The 23,467-nt window shown below is 50.4% G+C and overlaps 1 protein-coding gene across 1 annotated transcript in view; it reads left to right on the top strand.

Moving 5' to 3' along the window:
* Nucleotides 1-23,238, top strand: part of pelp1 (proline, glutamate and leucine rich protein 1) — a 42,800-nt gene extending 19,562 nt beyond the window's left edge. The window contains exons 10-17 of the mRNA XM_085977420.1: nt 2,069-2,157; nt 4,951-5,067; nt 7,738-7,888; nt 8,411-8,576; nt 11,095-11,150; nt 15,176-15,379; nt 17,625-19,247; nt 22,756-23,238. Of these exons, the coding sequence (XP_085833546.1) occupies nt 2,069-2,157; nt 4,951-5,067; nt 7,738-7,888; nt 8,411-8,576; nt 11,095-11,150; nt 15,176-15,379; nt 17,625-19,247; nt 22,756-22,851 (2,502 nt within the window). The 3' untranslated portion in view covers nt 22,852-23,238. The remainder of the gene's footprint in view (nt 1-2,068; nt 2,158-4,950; nt 5,068-7,737; nt 7,889-8,410; nt 8,577-11,094; nt 11,151-15,175; nt 15,380-17,624; nt 19,248-22,755) is intronic.
* Nucleotides 23,239-23,467: the final 229 nt, after the last annotated feature.

Here is a 23,467-nt window from a genome sequence, read left to right as displayed (position 1 = left end):
GAGCAGGCCAGTCAGCCCCTTCGAGCCTGTTCTGCCGTTCAGATAGATCATGCCTGATCTCTTTACCTGCCTTGGTTCCGTAACCCTTAATACCCTTGCCTAACAAAAATCTATCAATCTCAGTTTTGAAATATTCAATTGGCCTCCGCAGCTTTTTGGGGGGCGAGTGTTTCAGGTTTCCACTACCCTTTGTGTGCTGAAGTGATTCCTGACGTGTGCTAGCTGTTGCATGGGGATAAGCAGCAGCCATTTCCCAATGTAGGGGTGCGGTAGCATAATAGTTATGTTACTGGATTAGTGAACGGTGGCATAGTGGTTAGCACTGTTGCCTCACAGCGCCAGGGACCCGGGTTCAAATCCGGCCTCGGGTGACTGTCTGTGTGGAGTTTGCACATTCTCCCCGTGTTTGCGTGGGTTTCCTCCGGGTGCTCCGGTTTCCTCCCACAGTCCAAAGATGTGCGGGTTAGGTTGATTGGCCATGATAAAAATTGACCCTTAGTGTTAGGGGGGATTAAATACGTGGGGTTACGGGGATAGGGCTTGGGTGGGATGGCTGTCGGTGTAGGGACCGGGTGCTAGGGTTTGGATGATCAGCCATGATCTCGTTGAATGGCGGAGCAGGCTCGAAGGGCCGAATGGCCTACTCCTGCTCCTATCTTCTATGTTTCTATGTAAAAAAAAAAAAAAGTCTGGACTAATGATCTGGAGGCAAGAGTTCAAAATCCCAGCATCCGGAGAATTTAAATTTAAATAAATCGAGAATAAAAAGCTAGTATCAACCATGAAACTACCAGATTGTTGTAAAAACCCATCTGGTTCACTAATGAACTCATGTCCTTTTTAGGGAAGGAAATCTGCTGTCCTTACTCGGTCTGGCCGATATGTGACTCCAGACTGTTGACTCTTGACTGCCTTCTGAAATGTGCACCTTCACCACACGGACTGCAGCGGTTCAAGGGGCAATTCGGGACAGGCAGTAAATGCTGGCCTTGTCAGCGACGCCCACATCCCGTGAATGAATTAAAAAAAAAAAAAAAAAAAATTTGCGGCCAATGAGGGAAGGAGTTGGCCTTCGTAGTGAGGGTTCGAGTACAGGAACAAGGATGTCTTGCTGCAGCTGTACAGGGCCTTGGTGAGACCACACCTTTGAGTATTGTGTGCAGTTTTGGTCGCCTTATCTGAGGAAGGATGTTCTTGCCATGGAGGGAGTGCAGCGAGGATTCACCAGGCTGATACCTGGGATGGCAGGAATGACGTATGAGGAGAGATTGGGTCGATTGGGCTTATACTTGCTGGAGTTTAGAAGAATGAGAGGGGATCTCATTGAAACTTATAAAATTCTGACAGGACTGGACAGACTAGATGCAGGAAGGATGTTCCTGATGGTCGGGGAGCCCAGACCCAGGGGTCACAGTCTAAGGATAAGGGGTAAGCCATTTAGGACAGAGGTGAGGAGGAATTTCTTCACCCAGAGAGTGGTGAACCTGTGGAATTCTCTACCACAGAAGGCAGTGGAGGCCAATTCATTAAATATATTCAAGAAGGAGTTGGATATATTTCTTAAGGCTAAAGGGATCAAGGGATATGGGGAGAAGGCAGGGACAGGGTACTGAGTTTGGATGATCAGCCATGATCTCATTGAATGGCGGAGCAGGCTCGAGGGGCCGAATGGCCTACTCCTGCTCCTGTCTTCTATGTTTCTATGAGTTGACCAGGAACGCATCGATTCCTTGCTCTTGGACTAGTGGGACCTTCACCGACCCTCCAGTACGTGCAGGGCTCGGTCTACATTTCATTCACACCCTCAGTCTCTGACCTCGATGGGAAGCAGGGAAGAAAGTACCCAGATCTCAACCTGCAGAGGTGGAGAATCTCTGGCCCCCATCCCCACCCCAGGGACCACTCGACTCAAAGTGATGTTGCAGTAGGTGGATTTATTTTGGCGCTTGCTGTTCACCTGCTTCTTTCTCACTCCACCACTGACGCTGTTTGAAGTTTGCAATGCGTGACTTGTCCTCTCAAAGGCTTATTTTTTTTTCCCTAACAACAAAAAAATCTTTCATTATAGAGCTGGATGGGCGAAGGGCCGTTGAAAATGTTAGTACTGCCGGCAATCCACTGCGACACCCTGGACATTCTGTCGGCGCTCATTATCGTGTAAGTCTACTTGAGTTCTTTGTGAGAGTTGGCTCTCCTGTTAATGACTGTACCCCCTCCCTCCGCTCAGTGATGAGGTTCCGTGTGTCAGGAATTACCCTGGGTCTTGCACACTCGATCGCTCGCAAACGTAGACTCGGTGGCTTCGGACCGGAGTGGAGGTCAGCCTTTCAGAATCATAGGCCTAGAAATTCAGTGGGCTGCGCCACCCGTTAGCGCCTTAAGAGGGCGCTAAGTGGGTCGGAAGCCACTGGCCACGCCTCCCGCTAAATTCAGCGGGACGCTAATGGCGGCGCTAGCCGTTAGCGCTGCACCACTACCGATGACGCCATTGGTGTGCGCAACGCCCTGATCGCGATATTTAGATGCGCCCCCTGCTTTAACGCCAGGCGCTATTTGCGACCGGTTCAGGGGGGCCTACCTGCGGCGGTAGAGGCACTAATTAAAGGAGAGGTGCGGGGCGGCTATTTTTGTTGTTGGCCGCCTGAGGGGGGCCCCCCCACCCCCCCCCCCCCCCCCCGCGCGGAGTGCCGGCTGCGTTCCAAGAGCCCGGCACTTCTCGGTGCCGGGCTCTTTTGCCGGCACTCGCGATCCTCGATCGCGCTGCACAAGGCCCCTCCCCTTTAAGAAGGGGAGGAAGGCCTGCAGTACCGCAGCGCGCCGTGCTGCAGCGTGTGGCGCTGCGGCACGTTGCGCAGCGATATTCAGTTGCAGCGCCCCAAGAGGGTTGCAGGGCGCCTCCAGTAGCGCCGCACTTCCCTCTAGGGTGCGCCAACTGAATTTCCGGCGGGCGGTCGCGACTGCTTCCGGGGCGCTACTTTTAGCGTCCTGGCAAGGCTGGTGCCCCAAACGGGGCTATAGTGAATTTCTAGGCCATAGACTCTTAGCGTACAGAAGGCGGCTATTCGGCCCATTGTGCCTGTGCTACTGAAAGAGCTCTCCAATTTGGCCCACTCCCCCGCGCCCTGCGAAGTTTTTTTCCCTTCCAGGTATTTATTCAATTCCTTTTGCAAGTCACTATTCAATCTGCTTCCACCGCCCTTTCAGGCAGTGCATTCCAGATCACCAACTCGTGTTTATAAAAAATTTCCTCACGTCGCTCTGGTTCTTTTGCCAAATCACCTTAAAACTGTGTCCTCTGGTTACTGACCCTTTTCATGATCTTCGATTGGAAAAGACGTTTTTTATTTTTTAAAAAAATTAAATCTTAATGCCTGACACCGTTCCATGTTTAAAAGTCCCGCTGGGGGGGCGTGCACTTCCTGTCCACGTGCCTCACTTCATGTTGACATGTTTTTTTTTTGGTCACGTTTTTCTTTCAAAATCCCCCATTGTAAATTGCTATGTAAACATTCCCCATTTAGTTTAACTGGGCCAATTGTAGGGGCCTGTATTAAATATAACATTTAGGGGCCCAGTGTTCCCTATAAGCTGCGTGGCTGTCTGGCGCTCTCGCGCAGGCCGCTTGCTGGCTTTACAACAGGAACAACCACGCATGTGCGGGAACTTGAATGGGCCGCGCAGCCAGTTAAAGGAGCCACGCACCCAAAAAAAAATTAAAGGGAACATTGTTCGGGGCTTGTATTAAATATAATAATTTGTGCATTATACATTGCATGTATGTATTATAAATGTGTACAGTAAACTCTCGATTTACCGGCACCCAAACAACCGGAAATCTCGGTTAACCGGCAAAATTCAGGAGTAGGTTCAGTTAAGTTTTTCTTCATATTAGTGGCCGTTTCTTGATTCTTGGCTGTGTAATCGGAGGTGCCTGCATTTGTTGCTAAGCAACAGGGACGCTTGGTCTGTGGTCGGGCTTCTTGCAGCTGTTGCTAAGCAACAAGGAAGCCTGGATTTGTTGCTGTGTACGAGCTCTCGTACCTTTTAACTATAACCCTCTGTAATCCGGACTTTTTGATAAACCGGCACCACGCCGGTCCCGTCGGTGCCGGATAAAAAAGAGTTTCCTGTACAGGAAACTTTTTTTTTATCCGGGACTGACGTGGTGCCAGTTCATCAAAAATTCCGGATAACCGAAAGCTATAGTAAAAGATACGGAGAGCTGAGAGCTCTGTATAAAGCAACAAACCCTGTTGCTTAGCAACAGTTTCAGAACAATGGCCACAAGTTCCAAGCGTCTCTGTAGCTTAGCAACAGCTGCAGCCACACCCTTGCACAGTAACAGATCGAGGAAGGCAAGTACAATATGAAGTAAAACTTACCTGAACCTACTCCTGAATTTTGCCGGTTAACCGAGATTTCCGGTTATTTAGGTGCTGGTAAATCGAGAGTTTCCTGTAGTTTGTGCGTGTGTGTGTGTGTGTGTATATAAAGCTGCACGTTGTATATAAAGTGCTGGCAGCCTTGTGTAATAGGAGCTATTCTCAGTTCTGTTTAGTATTTGCCGATGTTCGTCTTTCTTCATCCAACTTGCAGCGGTGATTTTTACAATCTTACTATGACGAGAAGACCAACACTTGAATCATTTTTATAATCCCCTGAAGCGGCCCATTTATCACAGCGCGTCGTGAGGGGAAATTCAAGTCGTACTTTCCCTTGCCGCATTAATCGTTGAGTCCGGTCGCAATCAAGGATTAAACTGAGCTAACCGTGAAAGTTTCAAACATTAGTGACTGCTTTTTCAGTTGGAATACAGCTGGAGTTGAGCAAATCGGCACTTGTTGGCGGCCTGTCTGCAGCTCGTCCGCCCGTCTACTCTACATATATTGTTGGCGGCGGTTGAAAGTCATGCCCAGGACGTGAACTGGCTGTGTGTTTTTTGTTTAACAGGTGCAGGAAGCATTTGCTGCGGTTTGCAGACGTCATTTGCCGGCTCTTCCCCCAAGTCCTGACCGCGTGGGGCACACCCCGGGACACAGCCGTGCCCGGACAGGAGAAAGCGTACAGGTCAGATTTTACGCTAGACGACCAACCCGAATGGGCACTTTCCCCATAGCCCTTTTGAAGTATTTCTCCAATTCCCTTTTGAAAGTTACTATTGAATCTGCTTCCACCGCCCTTTCAGGCAGCGCGTTCCAGATCACAACAACTCGCTGTGTAAGAAAATTCTCCTCCTGTTTCCCTGGTTCTTTTGCCAATTATCTTAAATCTGTGTCCTCTGGTTACTGACCCTCCTGCCAGTGGAAACAGTTTCTCCTTATTTACTTTATCAAAACCCTTCATAATTGTGAACACCTCTATTCAATGCTCTGTTAACCTTCTCTGCTCTAAGGAGAACAACCCCAGCTTCTCTCATCTCTTCACGTAACTGAAGTCCCTCACCCCTGGTGTAATTCTGGTAAATCTCCCCTGTACCCTCTCCAATGCCTTGACATCTTTCTAAAGTGTGGTGCCCAGAATTCTCCAGTTGAGGTCAAACCAGTGATTTATAAAGGTTTAGCATAACCATCGTGTATCAGAATTGAAGCATTTGCTTGGGCAGTCTAACCATAATCCACATGCTGTCATGGTTAGGATTCCAGTTAAATCTGCGCAGACACGGTTAGCAATGAAAAAAGGAGCACGTTAATCGTGAAGTTGTCCTAAAGAGATAGGCGCGTCTACTTGCTAGGGCAGCGGGCTATGGTCCAGTGTTGGAATCCAATTAAATGGCACCCCACCTATTATCAGACTAGGGCACCTGTACAAAGCCCTGGGTGGACCACACCTGGAGTGCTGTGAGCAGTTCTGGCCACCACACCTTAGGAAGGATAGATTGGCCTCTGAGGGAGTGCAGCGAAGGTTTACCAGAATGATACCTGGACTCCAGGGGGTAAAGAGGAGAGATTACACAAACTAGGGTTGTATTCCCTGGAATTTAGAAGGTTAAGGGGTGATCTGATCGAAGTTTTCAAGATATTAAGGGGAACAAATAGAGTTGGGGAGTCGAGGACTAGGGGGCATAGCTAAAAATTAGAGCCAGACCTTTCAGGAGTGAAATTAGGAAACACTTCTACACACAAAGGGTGGTAGAAGTTTGGAACTCTCTTCCGCAAAGGGCAATTGGTGCTGGATCAATTGTTAATTTTAAATCTGCGATTGATAGATTTTTGTATATCAAAGGTATTAAGGGATATGGGCCAAAGGTGGGTACATGGAGTTAGGTCACTGATCAGCCACGATCTCATTGAATGGCGGAGCAGGCTCAAGGGGCTGAATGGCCTCCTCCTGTTCCTATGCAGGCGGTACTCCTCGGCACTTGGTTACAAGTAATTGAGGTACGTGTAGCCCGGGCCCTAGTCTTGTGGAAGGAATTCCCCTTCATCTGGTCTGCACCATTTTTGTTCATGTCTCTCTGGCCACGGATTTAGTTCAAGCACCAGCTTTTCCCTTCTACTACCAAAATCGGGTACGGGAGTTACTGCCGGAGTGGCTGCTTTGACCGCGCTCCTCCAGCTTGGAGATGATGCATCGAGTCTCGGTGGGCTGGTTGTCGCTGTGTACGATGGCAGGTGTTGGGAGTGCCAGCTAGTGGCTAGTAATCCAGAGTCCTGGACTACTGATACAGGGAAAGATGAGATCAACTCCCACCATGGCGGTTTGTGAATTTGAATTCGGTTTATATTTATCGCCGTTAAAGTGACCATGAAGCCGTTGCATTGTTGTAAAAACCCAACTACAGGAAACTCTTGATTTACCAGCACCTAAAATAACCGGAAATCTCTGTTAACCGGCAAAATTCAGGAGTAGGTTCAGGTAAGTTTTACTTCCTATTAGTGGCCGTTCCTGGATCTGTGGCTGTGTAACCGGGGTTCCTGCACGTGTTGCTAAGCAACAGGGACGCTTGGTCTGCGGCCGGAGTTCCTGCACCTGTTGCTAAGCAACAGGGAAGCCTGGATTTGTTGCTGTGTACGGAGCTCTCGTACCTTTTAACTATACAGGAAACTTCGCGATATCCGGCACCGACGGGACCGAGCTGCTGCTAATCTATCAAAACTTCCGGATAGACCAGCGCTAATGTTGAAGGATACGGAGGTTTTCATCCCCGTATCTGACAACAAACACTGTTGCTTAACAACAGCTTGTAAACACTCGGCCCGTACCTTGGAAGCGTCTCTGAAGCTGTTGCTAAGCTACAGAGACGCTTTCCAGAGTCTGTTTTTATAAAAAAAAAAAAAAAAAAATGCTAGGAGAAGGAAAAAAAACCTAACCCAAACGGCTGCTGATTTCTGCTGTTAGATCGAGGTTTCCGGACATACAACCTCCGGATAAACCAAAGTTTCCTGTACCTCTCTGTAATCTGGACTTTTTGATAAACCGGCACCACACCGGTCCCGTCGGTGCTGGATAAAAAAGAGTTTCCTGTCGTTCACTATTGTCCTTTTAGGGACGGAAACCCGCCGTCCTTGCTCAGCCTGGACCTGCTTGTGACATGGTTGACACTTAACTCCCCTCTGAGGTGGCCTAGCAAGCCACTCTGTTGTATCAAGCCACTACGTTCAAGAAGGCCCACCACCACCTTCTCTAGGGCAACAAAGCATGGGCAGTAAATGCCGTCCTTGCCAGCGACATCCACGTCCCAAGAATGAATGGTAGAGGGGGGAATAAATAACTAAAATGACAAAATTGTGTTTACAGCTCGGTGAGAGTGAAGGCCTACGAGGTCTTGGGAACATGGGTGAAAATCTGCGGGGCTTCGGCAGGAGTTCTGCAGGGGCCGTTCCACCATTCTGATGTCTTGTTGGCTAATTTGATCAGTGACATCACTCCAGTGGTGGACACCTTGAAGGTAAGGAAACGGCGGGCAAGGAGGGTGGCTTTCAAAGAAAATAAAAAAATTCTGTGGGCAAACTCCCGAGAGCTTCAGTGGGAGATGGGGAGAGTTCATAACGGAACCGGCTCGCCTCACGAGTGGAGAACGGCTACTTACGCGAGGTCAGTCGGTCACCATAGGGACGCCAAGAGAACGGAAGGGGAAATAATTTTGCCCACAAAACAAAATGAGACGAGGGCATCGTAAAATGTTGTAACCTTGGCGGGCTCTGGGTGCCCCGTCGCAATGGAGTTAACTCTGTCATGTCGCAGCTTCTTGCTCTCGCTGGCATTGAAGCTTCTGAGCCATAATCCCTCCACCTCGTAATCTGTTGGAGCGAGGGGAGGAGATTTGTCATTTTCCTGCTCCCCCCACCCCCACCAGACTCAGAATGGAGGCTCGGGGACATGTGGGGCAGTCCAGAGTCATGGGTCAAGGGTTGGGGACCACCGCCCGCGCCGACTTGACTTGACGGGCTTTGACCTTTTACCCTTTTAGCTGCGGGCGGGGAAGCCGGCCGGGGACGGGGCCCAGCCACTGAACTACGGCAAGCACAGCAGCAAGAGGCAAAAGCTGATGGACCTGAGCGACGCTGCGGCCATGCAAAGCCACAAGAAACGGGACTTGAACGCCAACAGCGATGTCTGTCTGGCGGCGCTGAAAGGTACTTGCGGCGGTACTCCCCACCCCGCTGCTTCCGTCACTGCTCGGTGCGCCGGTCAATATACAGTCCCACCGCTATAGGGTCTCGCCTGCCGGGTCTTTATTGAGATGGGTGTAAAATGGGAGTGGATCTTATACACCGAGATTTATGGTATTTCTGCTGTTCGTTTTAACCTTTGCTTACTGAGGAAAATGGAGATGCTCAGTCACCTTGGAGCCGGTGGCTCGTTTCTGTCTCACTCCCATCTCCTGTACAGGGTGTGTCTCAGTCCCCGGGGTCACTCCCATCTCCTGTACAGTGTGTGTGTGTCTCGGTCCCCGGGGTCACTCCCATCTCCTGTACAGTGTGTGTGTCTCAGCCCCCGGGGTCACTCCCATCTCCTGTACAGTGTGTGTGTGTCTTTCAGTCCCCGGGGTCACTCCCATCTCCTGTACAGTGTGTGTGTCTCAGTCCCCGGGGTCACTCCCATCTCCTGTACAGTGTGTGTGTGTGTCTCAGTCCCCGGGGTCACTCCCATCTCCTGTACAGTGTGTGTGTGTCTCAGTCCCCGGGGTCACTCCCATCTCCTGTACAGTGTGTGTGTGTCTCAGTCCCCGGGGTCACTCCCATCTCCTGTACGGTGTGTGTGTGTGTCTCAGTCCCCGGGGTCACTCCCATCTCCTGTACAGTGTGTGTGTCTCAGTCCCCCCGGGGTCACTCCCATCTCCTGTACAGTGTGTGTCTCTCTCAGTCCCCGGGGTCACTCCCATCTCCTGTACTGTGTGTGTGCGTCTCAGTCCCCGAGGTCACTCCCATCTCCTGTACAGTGTGTGTGTCTCAGTCCCCGGGGTCACTCCCATCTCCTGTACAGTGTGTGTGTGTCTCAGTCCCCGGGGTCACTCCCATCTCCTGTACAGTGTGTGTCTCTCAGTCCCCGGGGTCACTCCCATCTCCTGTACAGTGTGTGTGTGTCAGTCCCCGGGGTCACTCCCATCTCCTGTACAGTGTGTGTCTCTCAGTCCCCGGGGTCACTCCCATCTCCTGTACAGTGTGTGTGTCTCAGTCCCCGGGGTCACTCCCATCTCCTGTACAGTGTGTGTGTCTCAGTCCCCGGGGTCACTCCCATCTCCTGTACAGTGTGTGTGTGTCTCAGTCCCCGGGGTCACTCCCATCTCCTGTACACTGTGTGTGTGTGTCTCAGTCCCCGGGGTCACTCCCATCTCCTGTACAGTGTGTGTGTCTCAGTCCCCGGGGTCACTCCCATCTCCTGTACACTGTGTGTGTGTGTCTCAGTCCCCGGGGTCACTCCCATCTCCTGTACAGTGTGTGTGTCTCAGTCCCCGGGGTCACTCCCATCTCCTGTACAGTGTGTGTGTCTCAGTCCCCGGGGTCACTCCCATCTCCTGTACAGTGTGTGTGTCTCAGTCCCCGAGGTCACTCCCATCTCCTGTACAGTGTGTGTGTCTCAGTCCCCGGGGTCACTCCCATCTCCTGTACAGTGTGTGTGTGTCTCAGTCCCCGGGGTCACTCCCATCTCCTGTACTGTGTGTGTGTCTCAGTCCCCGGGGTCACTCCCATCTCCTGTTCAGTGTGTGTCTCAGTCCCCGGGGTCACTCCCATCTCCTGTACAGTGTGTGTGTCTCAGTCCCCGGGGTCACTCCCATCTCCTGTACAGTGTGTGTGTGTGTGTCTCAGTCCCCGGGGTCACTCCCATCTCCTGTACTGTGTGTGTGTCTCTCAGTCCCCTGGGTCACTCCCATCTCCTGTACAGTGTGTGTCTCAGTCCCCGGGGTCACTCCCATCTCCTGTACACTGTGTGTGTGTCTCAGTCCCCGGGGTCACTCCCATCTCCTGTTCAGTGTGTGTCTCAGTCCCCGGGGTCACTCCCATCTCCTGTACAGTGTGTGTGTCTCAGTCCCCGGGGTCACTCCCATCTCCTGTACAGTGTGTGTGTCTCAGTCCCCGGGGTCACTCCCATCTCCTGTACAGTGTGTGTGTGTCTCAGTCCCCTGGGTCACTCCCATCTCCTGTACAGTGTGTGTGTCTCAGTCCCCGGGGTCACTCCCATCTCCTGTACAGTGTGTGTGTCAGTCCCCGGGGTCACTCCCATCTCCTGTACAGTGTGTGTGTCTCAGTCCCCGGGGTCACTCCCATCTCCTGTGCAGTGTGTGTGTCTCTCAGTCCCCTGGGTCACTCCCATCTCCTGTACAGTGTGTGTGTGTCTCAGTCCCCGGGTCACTGCCATTTTAAAAATGAATTTCCGATGATGCTATTCTTGAATCAGTCATGTATATAAAGAGGGCTGCCCGTACCCCTCCTGCCCCGAGCGCGCCCCCTACCCTACCCCGGCCCAGGTCTATCGACTCTCCACACAGTCTCTGAGCAGACTCTGGCGACGGGTTCAGGTAAGCCCAGGAGGTGCCGACTCCGTGAGCTTTGCCTGCTTTCCCCCTGTACGCCTCTGGTCTGTTGGTTTCGTCAATGGGTGATGCGGTTTCTTAATTCTCTGCTTTGTGTCTCCACCCCTCTCTGCCTGCAGTTTGCAGCGCTGTGATCCTGTCCTGTGGAAGCTTGCTAAAGGAGGAAACGCACAAGGTGAGTGAAGCTCTCTGCAGCCTCGCCCCCAAATGAGCGCAGCCAGGGGTCGTACGCGATCGGGGTTCCTTTCAGCATCTGCCCATAATCCGGCCCTCGTAACCTTAAAAATACTAAGCACCCCCATTTATACAGCAGCTTTCACGACCTCAGGATGTCCCAAAGCGCTTCACAGCCAATGAAATACCTTTAAAGTACAGTCTCGTGGGCCAACGTGACAGCCAAATTGGTGCACAGCAAGAGCCCACGCGCAGCACTGGGATGAACGAGCAGTTAATTTGTTGTGGGGGCGGATTGAAATCTGATCTCTTTTCCACCCCCCCGCCCTTTCAGAGTTCCACAAACCCGGGGACTAATAGAGTGGCACTGCTGCTGAATTTAAACAGTCACTTATTCTTTCTGCAATTGATGAAACGTAGGAGCAGGAGTCGGCCATTCGGCCCCTCGAGCCTGCTCCGCCATTCAATGAGATCATGGCTGATCATCCAAACTCAGTACCCTGTCCCTGCTTTCTCCCCATATCCCTTGACCCCTTTAGCCTTAAGAAATATATCCAACTCCTTCTTGAATATATTTAATGAATTGGCCTCCACTGCCTTCTGTGGTAGAGAATTCCACAGGTTCACCACTCTCTCTGGGTGAAGAAATTCCTCCTCATCTCTGTCCTAAATGGCTTACCCCTTATCTTTAGACTGTGACCCCTGGTTCTGGGCTCCCCCGCTATCGGAAACATCCTTTCTGCATCTAGTCTGCCTCGTCCTGTTAGAATTTTATAAGTTTTAATGAGATCCCCTCTCATTCTTCTAAACTCTAGCGAATATAAGCCTAATTGACCCAATCTCTCCTCATACGTCATTCCTGCCATCCCAGGTATCAGTCTGGTGAATCTTTGCTGCACTCCCTCCATGGCAAGAACATCCTTCCTCAGGTAAGGCGACCAAAACTGCACACAATACTCGAGGTGCGGTCTCACCAAGACCCTGTACAACTGCAGCAAGACATCCTTGTTCCTGTACTCTAATCCTCTCGCTATGAAGGCCAGCATACCATTTGCCTTCTTTACCACCTGCTGCACCTGCATGCTTACCTTCAGCGACTGGTGCACAAGGACACCCAGGTCTCGTTGCACTTTCCCTTTTCCCAATCTATTGCCATTCAGATAATAATCTGCCTTCCTGTTTTTCCACCAAAGTGGATAACCTCGCATTTATCCACATTATACTGCGTCTGCCCAATCGCCCAACCTGTCCAAATCGTACTGGAGTTTCTCTGCATCCTCCTCACAGCACACAAGCCCACCCAGCTTTGTGTCGTTTGCAAACTCGGAGATGCTACATCTAGTTCCCTCATCTAGATCATTTATATATATTGTGAATAGCTGGGGTCCTAGCACCGATCCCTGCGGTACCTCACTAGTCACTGCCTGCCACTCGGAAAAAGTCCCGTTTATTCCAACTCTTTGCTTCCTGTCTGCCAACCAGTTCTCTATCCAAGTCAGTACCTTACCCCCGATCCCATGTGCTTTAACTTTGCACGCTAGTCTCTTATGCGGGACCTTATCGAAAGCCTTCTGAAAGTCCAAATATACCACATCCACTGGTTCTCCCTTATCTATTCTACCAGTTACATCCTCAAAAAATTCCAGATGGTTAAAAAAGCATATGGGTTACTTGGGAATAGAAATAGGGGACTAGACCATAAGAGCAAAGAGACCTTGCGAGAACTTCACTGGTTAGGCCTCAGCTGGAGTATTGTGGACAATTCTGGGCACCGCACTTCAGGAAAGATGGACAGGCCTTAGAAAGGAGGTTTACCAGGATGTTCCCAGGGATGAGAGACTTCAGTTATGAGGAGAGGTTGGAAAAGTTAGGACCGTTCTCCTTGGAGCAGAGAAGGTTAAGAGGTGACCTCCTAGAGGTTTTCAAGATGATGAGAGGTTTGGATGGAATATTTTTTTCCCCCTATTTACTCCATCAGGCGAGTGGGTCACTAACCAGAGGTCATAGATTGAAAATCACTGGAATGGGGTCTAGAGGGGAGATGAGGAGAAATGTTTTCACTCAGAGCTGTCGGGATCTGGAACGCTCGACCTGAAAAGACGCCGGAAGCTGATCCCATCAATAATTTTCAAGGGGAGTTGGACAGGTACAGGAGGATGAGGAATTTACAGGATTATGGACAAAAAGGGGGGGGCGCGGGTGGGACTCGGCATCACTGCTCTTTCAAAGAGCCAGCAGAGGCACGACGGGCCGTATGGCCTCCTCCTATGCTGTAAGTATCGATGATTCAATGCGGGGTAACATTTACAGACTGAACAGTTAGTGCAGTTGTTATTAATTAGATACAGGAAACTTTCTGGTATCCGGCACGGACGGGACCGACGTGGTGCCGGTCCATCAGTAATTCCAGATAACCGAACGCTATAGTAAAAGATACGGAGCTCAGAGCTCCGTATAAAGCAACAAACCCTGTTGCTTCAGAACAATCGGCCACAAGTTGCAAGCGTCTCTGTAGCTTAGCAACAGCTTCAGCTACACCCTTGCACAGCAACAAATGGAGTAATAAAAGTTAAAAAAAAAGTTACCTGAACCGACTCCTGAATTTTGCCGGTGGCTAGAGCGTTCCGGTTATTTAGGGGCCGGTTAATCGAAAGTTTCCTGTACAAGTCAAGTTTTGTTGTAGCACGGTTCAATCCTAGAAACATGATACAGCAGATGGGGCGAAACTGTTTCTACTGGCGGGGGGGTCGCTAACCAGAGGGCACAGCTTTAAGGTAATTGGCAATAGAACCAGAGGGGAGAGGAGCAGAATTTTTATTTTACCGAACGAGTTGCTACGATCTAGAACGCGCTGCCTGAAAGGGCGGTGGAAGCAGATTCAATAGTAACTTTCAAAAGGGAACTGGATATATACTAGAAAAGGAAAAATAGCCGGACGATGGGGAAGGAGCAGGGGAGAGTGGGACTACAGGAAACTTTGGTTTATCCGGAGGTTAACTGTCCGGAATGCTCGAGCCACCGGCAAAAATCAGGAGCCGTTTCGTTAGGTTTTTTTTCTTTTCGTTGCTTTTTTTTTTCCACCAGTCAGGCTCTGCAAGGTCTAGCTAAAGCTGTTGCTTAGCTACAGAGATGCTTGCAAGCTATGGCCGACTGTTTAGAAGCTGTTGCTAAGCAACGGGGTTTGTTGCTAGATACGGAGCTCAAAAGCTCCCGTATGTTTTAACATTAGCGCTGGTTTGTCCGGCAGTTTTGATGGGACGGCAACAGCTCGGTCCCGTCGGTGCCGGATACCACAAAGTTTTCTGTAATTGGTTAATTCTTTCAAAGCCAGCACAGGCACGATGGGCTGAATGGCCTCCTGCGCTGTCTGATTCTATGAAATAATTTAATCTTGAATTTGTTACTTTTACTGAGTCTGGACAAAAATGAAAATCAATTTTTTGTGTTGATTCCTAGTTTTGAACCCTCTTTTAATCTTTGTGTGTGTGTGCGCGGGTGGGGCAAATTGTCAAATGTGCTCTACGTACTTTGCTTTGCACAGTTTTGTTCTCGTCCTTTCATGAACTTCACAACAAAAAAATCCCGGCTGAAATTGCCTTAATTGCTGCATCAATATCGTACGTTCATCTTGAGTGAACGTGCTCAGGTGCTTGTGTGAGATTTGAGCAAAACCCCAACAACTTGCATTTATATAGCGCCTTTAACGTAGTAAAACGTCCCAGGATGCTTCACAGGAGCCTTGTCGGGCAAAAATTGACACCGAGCCACGTAAGCTATTAGGACAGGTGACAAAACACTTGGTTAAAGAGGTAGGTTTTAAGGAGCGTCTTCGAGGAGCGTCACAGAGAGGTCGACCTTCTGGCCCAGAGTGGAAGAGTACGAAACACTTAAGTCAGGGCTTTGAGGTTTTAGCTTTGCAGCAGTCAGTCCAGCTTTTCCCGGTGAATGCTCCCAGATTATCTTCGGCTGCGAGTCCGTGTCGAGAGCCGTCTTCCCCGTAATGACGTCTTCCTCTTTCTGCTGCAGAAACTCCATGAGCTGGTGCTGCCTCTCCTGATCCGCCTGCAGCAGGGCGCCAGCTCCGCCAGCCCCTACCTCCGTGCGGACTGCCGGCGGGAACTCTACCGCCTCCTGCTCTTCCTGCTGCTGGTTCCCAGCTCGAAATGGCCGCCACCGCTGCACTGCGCTGTTAAAACGTTCAGCCAGGGGCAGAACGATGGAAACACTGAGGTAAAAAAAAAATTATAACCTATTAAACAATTTTGCATTCCCACACATTTTCCTGTGCCAGATTTTTCCCGTTGTAGTGATCCATGTCCATACGTATAATAGGAACTGCCTGAGTAAACGTCACGCTGCAATTACACCTTCCTGCCAGTAGTGGCGCTCTAGCAGCTCCGTATCACATCTCCTGGCTCCTCAGCCTGTACTGCAGAGGAGCACAAACACTGCAACCCACCCTAATTCTCTGCCTCCCAAATTGCTGCAAGTTTGTCAGCGTTTTGTAGATTTAAGCACAGAATGCGTGGTCCATAAAAGGGTACCTAATTACATCTGAATACCTTGGTCCAGTCGCCACCTGTCCTCTAGCCCCTTTGCACCTGAAGGCTGCATATAACTTACAACACAAATAGGCCATTCGGCCCAACTGGTCCATGCCAGTGTTAATGCGCCACACGAGGCTCGTCCCACCCACCTTTAGCTAACCCTATCAGCATAACCTTCTATTCCTTTCTCCCTCATCACAGAAACCCCACAGTGCAGATAGAGGCCATTTCGGCCCATCGAGCCTGCACCGACACATATCCCACCCGATCCCCGTAACCCCTACACCAACACATATCCCACCCTATCCCCGTAACCCCACGTATTTAATCCCCCTAACACTAAGGGTCAATTTTATTATAGCCAATTAACCTAACCCGCACATCTTTGGACTGTGGGAGGAAACCGGAGCACCCGGAGGAAACCCACGCAAACACGGGGAGAATGTGCAAACTCCAGGTGCTTATCTTAAAGGCATCTATTCGATTCGACTCAACCACTCCCTGTGGTAGTGAGTTCCACATTCCCACCACTCTGGGTAAAGAGGTTTCTCCTGGATTCCCTCTTGGATTTATTAGTGACTACAGGAAACTTTGTGATATCCGGCACCGACGGGACCGGCGTGTTGCCGATCTATCAAAACTGCCAGACATACAAAGTTAATGTTGAAGCATACGGAGGTTTTCATCTCCGTATCTGACAACAAACACTCTTGCTTAGCAACAGCTTCTAAAGAGTCGGCTGCAGCTGCAAGCATCTCTAGCTGAAGCTGTTGCTATAGCTACAGACCTTGCAGTGCCTGACTGGGGGGAAAAAAAAGAACGAGAACTAAAAAAACGTATAGAAAACGGCTCCTGATTTTTGCCGTTAGATCGAGTATTCCGGACATACAACCTCCGGATAAACCACAGTTTCCTGTATCTTATACTGATGGCCCCTAGTTTTGCTCTCCCCTCAAGTGGAAACCTCTTCTCTACGTCTACCCTATCAAAACTTTCTATAATTTTAAAGACCTATCAGGTCACCCCTCAGCCTTCCCTTTCCTAGAGAAAGGAACCCCAGCCTGTTCGGTGTTTCCTGATGGGTGTAACCTCGCAGTTCTGGTGTCATCCTTGTTATGCTCCGCTCGAGCCTCCTCCCGTCTTTCCTCGTCTAACTCTATCAGCATAACCCTCTATTCCCTTCTCCCTCACATGCTTGTCTAGCCTCCCCTTAAATGCATCTATACTATTCGCTTCAACCACTCCCTGTGGTAGCGAGTTCCACGTTCTCGCCACTCTTTGAGTAAAGAAGTTTCTTCTGATTTCCCTATTGGATTTCTTGGTGACTTTATCTTATATTGATGGCCTCTAGTTTTGCTCTTCCCCACAAGTGGAAACATTCTCCCTGTATCCACTCTATCAAAACCTTTCATAATTTTAAAGACCTCTATTAGGTCACCCCTCAGAGAAAAGAGACCCAGCCTGTTCATCCTTTCCTGATATGTATACCCTCGCATTTCTGGTATCATCCTTGTAAATCTTCTCTGCACCCTCTCCGGTGCCGCTATATCCTTTTTATAATATGGCGACCAGAACTGTACGCAGTACTCGGGTCTAACCAAGGTTCGATACAGGTTTAGCATAACTTCCCTACTTTTCATTTCTATACCTCTAGAAATAAACCCCAGTGCATGGTTTGCTTTTTTTATTGCCTTGCTAACCTGTGTCGCAACTTTTAGTGATTTGTGTATTTGTACTCCGAGATCCCTTTGTTTCTCTACCCCACCCAGACTCGCACCCTCCCCGTTCTTCCTACCAAAATGTAATACCTCACATTTATCTGTATATCTAAAAAAAATTAACTAATGGAATTAGAAGCTGTGAAAAGAGATGGATTTGCTTGGAACCTTAAGATTTCCGTACTAAATTAGCATCGTCTGTACCTGCAGGTCTCGGCTTTCTGCTCGGAAGCGCTGGTGATCTGCAACTGCTTAATCCATCCCCGGGTGCCTTCTCTTCAAATGCCTCTCAACACCGCGAGCCTCGTAACGACGGCTTTCAAACCGTCTGCGCCAGAGATGCAGGTCCTCGGCAGGCAGTCTCAAGTGCCCACATTCCACCTGCCCACCCCTCCGGCTCGGCCGCAGCCTGACAACCTGGCCGGCCTGCCCCTGCAGGGGCGGTTTGCTGGCCTGTCCGCGCCGGCGAGGTTTTCTTCCCCGCTCGCGCCAGCCGCTGCCAGATCCGCGGAGAACCACGCCCCCGAGGGGGAGACGGAGACCGACGCCAACAGTCTGCTGGCGACCCAGCCAGACGACGACGACGCTCTGTTCGGGAACGGCGGGCACCGGCCGGTCTTCGTGAGGTACGACAAGGAGGAGGAGTCCGATGTCGAGATCTCGCTGGAGAGCGACTCCGACGACAGCGTCATGATCGTCCCGGAGGGCCTCCTGCCCGAGCGGGGCTCCCCAGAAGCCAAGAAAGAAGAGACAGAGGAGATCGAGAAGGTAGTGGTCACCTCGCCCTCTCGGAGCCAAGTGCAGACCGCGGCTCCCGTTCAAGCACCACCTCCAACTCCAGCTCCAGTCCAACCCTCGCCCCAACCTCCAGCCGTCGAAGAGCAGAAGCTGGAAACCCAGGAAGCGAACGAAGATCTGACTGTCATAAATATCAACAGCAGCGAGGATGAGGAAGGAGAAGAATATCCGGAGGATGAGGATGATTATTACGACGATGAAGAGGAGGACTACGACGATGAAGAGGACTTTGACGAAGCGGAAATGGAGGAGGAAGACGAGGAGGAGGAGGAAGAGGAGGAGGATGAAGATGAGATGGATTACAAAGAGATTGAAGATCTGGAGGAGGATGAGGAAGACGAGGTGTTTGAGCATGACCAAGAGGTGATGTCGGAGGACGAAGAGCCTCCTGCGGAAATGACGGTGGAGGTGGGAGAGATTGGCGAGGTGGGAGAGATTGGCGAGGTGGGAGAGATTGGCGAGGTGGGAGAGATTGGCGAGATTGTCTCTCTTTCTGTACCTGTGACAGGTGAGGGTCAACCTGAAGCAAGCTCGCAGGTGTGCAGCGCACAGAAAGATGCAGCCTCCCAGCAGGACAATGCGGATGAGGTGAAAGTGCTGCAGAAGAATGAGGCGGTGCAGGACAGACCCCCCGATGTGGACAAGGAGGAGCAAGCCACCGGGGCGAAAGTGGAGGTGGAAAAGACCGAAGCGCCGGATCAGCCCAGCGAAGCCAAGGCGCTGGCCACTGCGCCGCTGGCGGAGCCCGTGAAGGAAGTGGTGTCACAGGAAGAGCCTGAGCAGGACGAGGCGTGCAAGGAGGCGCCGGATGCGGTATCAGACGGAGACAAAGCGGATGTCGGAGTATCAGAAGGCCGGGCCGAAGGAGCTGTTGCATCGGATAAAGGGGACGCGTCGAACGCGGAGGAGCCCGAGAAGAAAGCCGAGGACGGAACCGCGGCTAAAGCTGCCGACACTTCTGAGGCAACGGCGGAGGAAAGCGCAAGCGACCAACAGGACAAAGAGGAGACCGCTGAGAAACCTGACGAGACTAAGGTAGGACGCCTGCGTCTTGCAGTAAAGCTCGAGTCCTGTTTGAAGGTGTATTCTACAAGCAGTATGTTTAGGAGAGCCACCCCTTCATTGTATGCTGGGACTGATCCCACTGCATCAGAAGGAAGCTAACACCAAGGGACAATTGTGAGATGTTCTCCAGCCCTTGGCTGCAACCAGTCTCGTGGGCAAGGAAGGGCCTCGCTCGCAGCCCACCGTAATGTGGAGCTCTGTCTGATTAACCCTGGTCATCTAGGATGGCCTTCCTCTGCCACCGTGTTGGCATTGACCAGGGGTCCAACAGTTTCCCCAGGACGATACCCGGGTCGCCAGGATATAGTTGCGATTTTAAATGGAAAAACCGGGGCTGTATTCACTGGAAGAGAGAGGGTTAAAGGGGTCCAGAAAGAACAGATGACACTCTTGCGAGCGATTGTGTTTAAAATCATGAAGGCTTTAGATAGAGTAAATAAAGAGAAACTGTTTCCACTGGCTGAAGGGTCGATAACCACCAGAGGGCACCGATTTAAGGTGATTGGCAAAAGAACCAGAGGCGACCGGAGGGAAAACTTCTTTACACAACGAGTGGTTAGGATTTGGAATGCCCTGCCTGATCGGGTGGTGGATACAGATTCAATAGTGGCCTTCAAAAGGAATTGGATAAATACTTGAAGGAGAAAAAAATTGCAGGGCTATGGGGAAAGAGCGGGGGAGTGGGACTGACTGGATTACTCTTCGAAAGAGCCGGCACAGACTCGACTGGCCGAATGGCCTCCTTCTGTGCTGTGCTATTTAAGGAGGGAGAGGGAAAACGGGGAACTACAGACCAGTTAGCCTGATATCAGTTTTAAGGACGAGGTAACAGGGCACTTAGAAAATTATAATAGGATTGGGCAGAATCAACACGGATTTATGAAAGGGAAATCGTGTTTGACAAATCTGTTAGTTTTTTGAGGTTGTAACTAGCAGGATAGATAAGGGGGAACCAGTGGATGTGGTACATTTGGATTTTCAGAAGGCATTCGATAAAGTGCCACACAAGAGGTTATTCAACAAAATTAGGGCTCATGGGATTGGGGGTAATATACCTGCATGGATTGAGGATTGGTTAATGGACAGAAAAGAGTAGGAATAAATGGGTCATTCTCAAGGGCAACTAGGAATGGGCAATAAATGCTGGCCTTGCCAGCGACGCCCAGATCCCAAAAGTGAATTTAAAAAAAAAAAATTTAAAAAAATTGGGTTGACAGGCTGTAACTAGTGGGGTACCGCAAGGATCAGTGCTTGGGCCTCAGCTATTCACAATCTACATCAATGATTTGGATGAGGGGACCAAATGTAATATATCCATCCAAGTTTGCCGATGATACAAAGCTGGGTGGGAATGTAAGTTGTGAGGAGGATGCAAGGAGGCTTCAAGGGGATATAGACAGGCTAAGTGAGTGGGCAAGAACATGGCAAATGTGAAGTTATCCATTTTGGTAGGAAAAATAGAAAAGCAGAGTATTTTTTAAATGGTGAGAGATTGGGAAATGTTGGTGTTCAGAGGGACCTGGGTGTTCTTGAACACAAATCACTGAAAGTTAACATGCAGGTACAGCAAGCAATTAGGAAAGCAAATGGTATGTTGGCCTTTATTACAAGAGGATTGGAGAGTCTAGAACCAGGGGTCACAGTCTCAGGATAAGGGGTTGGCCATTTAGGACTGAGGTGAGGAGAAATTTCTTCACTCAGAGGGTGATGAATCTTTGGAATTCTCTACCCCAGAGGGCTGTGGAGGCTCAGTCGTTGAGTATATTCAAGATAGAGATCGATAGATTTTTGAATATTAAGGGAATCAAGGGATATGGGGATAGTGCAGGAAAGTGGAGATGAGGTCGATGATCAGCCATGATCTCATTGAATGGCAGAGCAGGCTCGAGGGGCCGAATGGCCGACTCCTGCTCCTATTTCTTATGTTCTTGTATAGCACCTGATCACATCCTCGAGGTGTCCCAAGGCACTTCACAAGCAGTGAAGCACTCTTGAAGGGCGACCACTCTTGGGAAGGCAATTTAAGTGTTGAAACCTCAAAGGATTTGAGTGGGAAAATAGCGCAAAATGATTTGCACTGGTGGTGGAATCAGTAACGAGGGGCTACAAATTGAGAAGTGTTGGGGGCGTAAGCGCTGGTTAGAAGGAACCCATTTTGTGCAGACGATTATTTGACTTAAGAAATAATTTACCGCAAGTGAGTCGATTTTTTTTTTTAAGGCGGCAATTGGAGAAACACTTGGAAGAAAACTACAGGAAACTGATATCCGGGACCGGCGTGTTGCCGATCTATCAAAACTGCCGGGCATACAGGGGGGCACGGTGGCATAGTGGTTAGCACTGTTGCCTCACCGTGCCAGGGACCCGGGTTCAAATCTGGCCTCGGGCGACTGTCTGTGTGGAGTTTGCACATTCTCCCCGTGTCTGGGTGGGTTTTCTCCGGGTGCTCCGGTTTCCTCCCACAGTCCAAAGATGTGCGGGTTAGGTTGATTTGGCTATGATAAATTGACCCTTAGTGTTAGGGGATTAAATGCGTGGGGTTACGGGGATAGGGTGGGATATGTGTCGGTGCAGGCTCGATGGGCCGAAATGGCCTCTATCTGCACTGTGGGGATTCTGTGTGAAAGTTAATGTTGAAGCATACGGAGGTTTTCATCTCCGTATCTGACAACAAACACTGTTGCTTAGCAACAGCTACTAAAGAGTCGGCTGCAGCTGCAAGCGTCTCTAGCTGAAGCTGTTGCTATAGCTACAGACCTTGCAGTGCCTGACTGGGAGCAAAAAGGAACGAGAACTACAAAAACTTATAGAAAACGGCTCCTGATTTTTGCCGTTAGATCGAGTATTCCGGACATACAACCTCCGGATAAACCAAAATTTCCTGTATTTGGGACCAGAGTAGACGGTTCGGTCCGACTGCCCGCCTCTCTTCCGCGGCTATGCCTGCGCACGGGTGCCCGTGGAGAGGGGGCACGCGATGTCCGCCGGTAACGCTTGAGGCTTTCCGAAGCCGCTGGGCACCGGAGCGACTTGAAGTGGGCAGGCCAACACCGGGAGCAACGTTATGCTTTAATTTGATAAGTTTCCTTTTATAATCTGAGCATTTATTGTTTCTTAAAAAGAGGGCACTTTTGTCGATTTGATTTTGACTGATGAGGCATGTGTCATCCTATGCGGCATTTTATAAAAGACAGCTCCAGTATGGATCTGCAGCCGGCACGATGGGCCGAATGGCCTCATCTGGCGCTGGTATTGGAGGCACTGCCTGGCCCTGCAAATCAGGGCTGCTTTTCCGTATTTTCGAGGTCCGCTTTGCGCATTGCTCAGTCGGATATAGTCCGGCTATAGACCGCTTAACGGACACTGCCCCAAACGGTGGACGTGAAGCACAGCCTTGTGGCGAGAGGCTCCCCCTGCGGTATCATTTATTCACTTGCATTTTCTCTCCTTCCCCATCCCACACGCACACACTCCTCAGGGTCAAGAGGACGAGACAGCGGCCATGTTAGCGGACTTCGTGGACTGTCCCCCAGACGAGGAGGAGGTGCCGGCAGCACCGGGCGCCAGCGCCTGACCACGTTCCTGTCGTGGAGACGGCAAAGGCGCCAGTTTCTTTGGCCAAGAGCTCTTTCAGCCACGTCATTGAGGAGCCCACGGCGCACAGCGCATGGTTGGACATGGACCCGGGGCGACAGCAACTTGGCCGCGGTTCCTTCAGAACTATGACCGTTTTGTGTGTGGGGGTGAGAGGGAGGGTCAGCTGTCCGGCCGGTTTTATTTCGGACCACTGAGCTATGCCCGGATGTGTGTGGACAGGTACCGAGGGTTTGGAAAGCTCCAAAATACTTCCTTTTTTGTGTGTTTGTGTTTTCTATGTGTTTTTATAAAATCTGAGCATAATTGTCAACACGGATGAACTTGAGACTTGTATACGCAATTAATAAACACAGTTACTGTGAAAGCGCTCGTACCGATTCGTTTTCAAACCGTCTTCACCAGTCCATGCTTCACCTGCACAGTACAGGATCATTAAGCTGGGGGCCCAAGGTATTTCCACTCCGCAGCACTCTCTGCCTCAGTACCGCACTCGGGGTTGACTGGTGAGAAGACCCTTCGATCCAGAGCAGCATTCATTGTCCTAACAGCAGGTCTCCAACTATCGGCAGACAGACGTGACGCAATGGGGTTTA

The sequence above is a fragment of the Somniosus microcephalus genome, unplaced genomic scaffold, assembly GCF_052327205.1.
Source record: "Somniosus microcephalus isolate GS21.2 unplaced genomic scaffold, FLI_Smic_1.0 unresolved_chr4, whole genome shotgun sequence".
Taxonomy (NCBI): domain Eukaryota; kingdom Metazoa; phylum Chordata; class Chondrichthyes; order Squaliformes; family Somniosidae; genus Somniosus; species Somniosus microcephalus.
The sequence above is the reverse complement of the archived record's forward strand: the minus strand, read 5'-3'. Positions and strand labels throughout refer to the sequence as shown.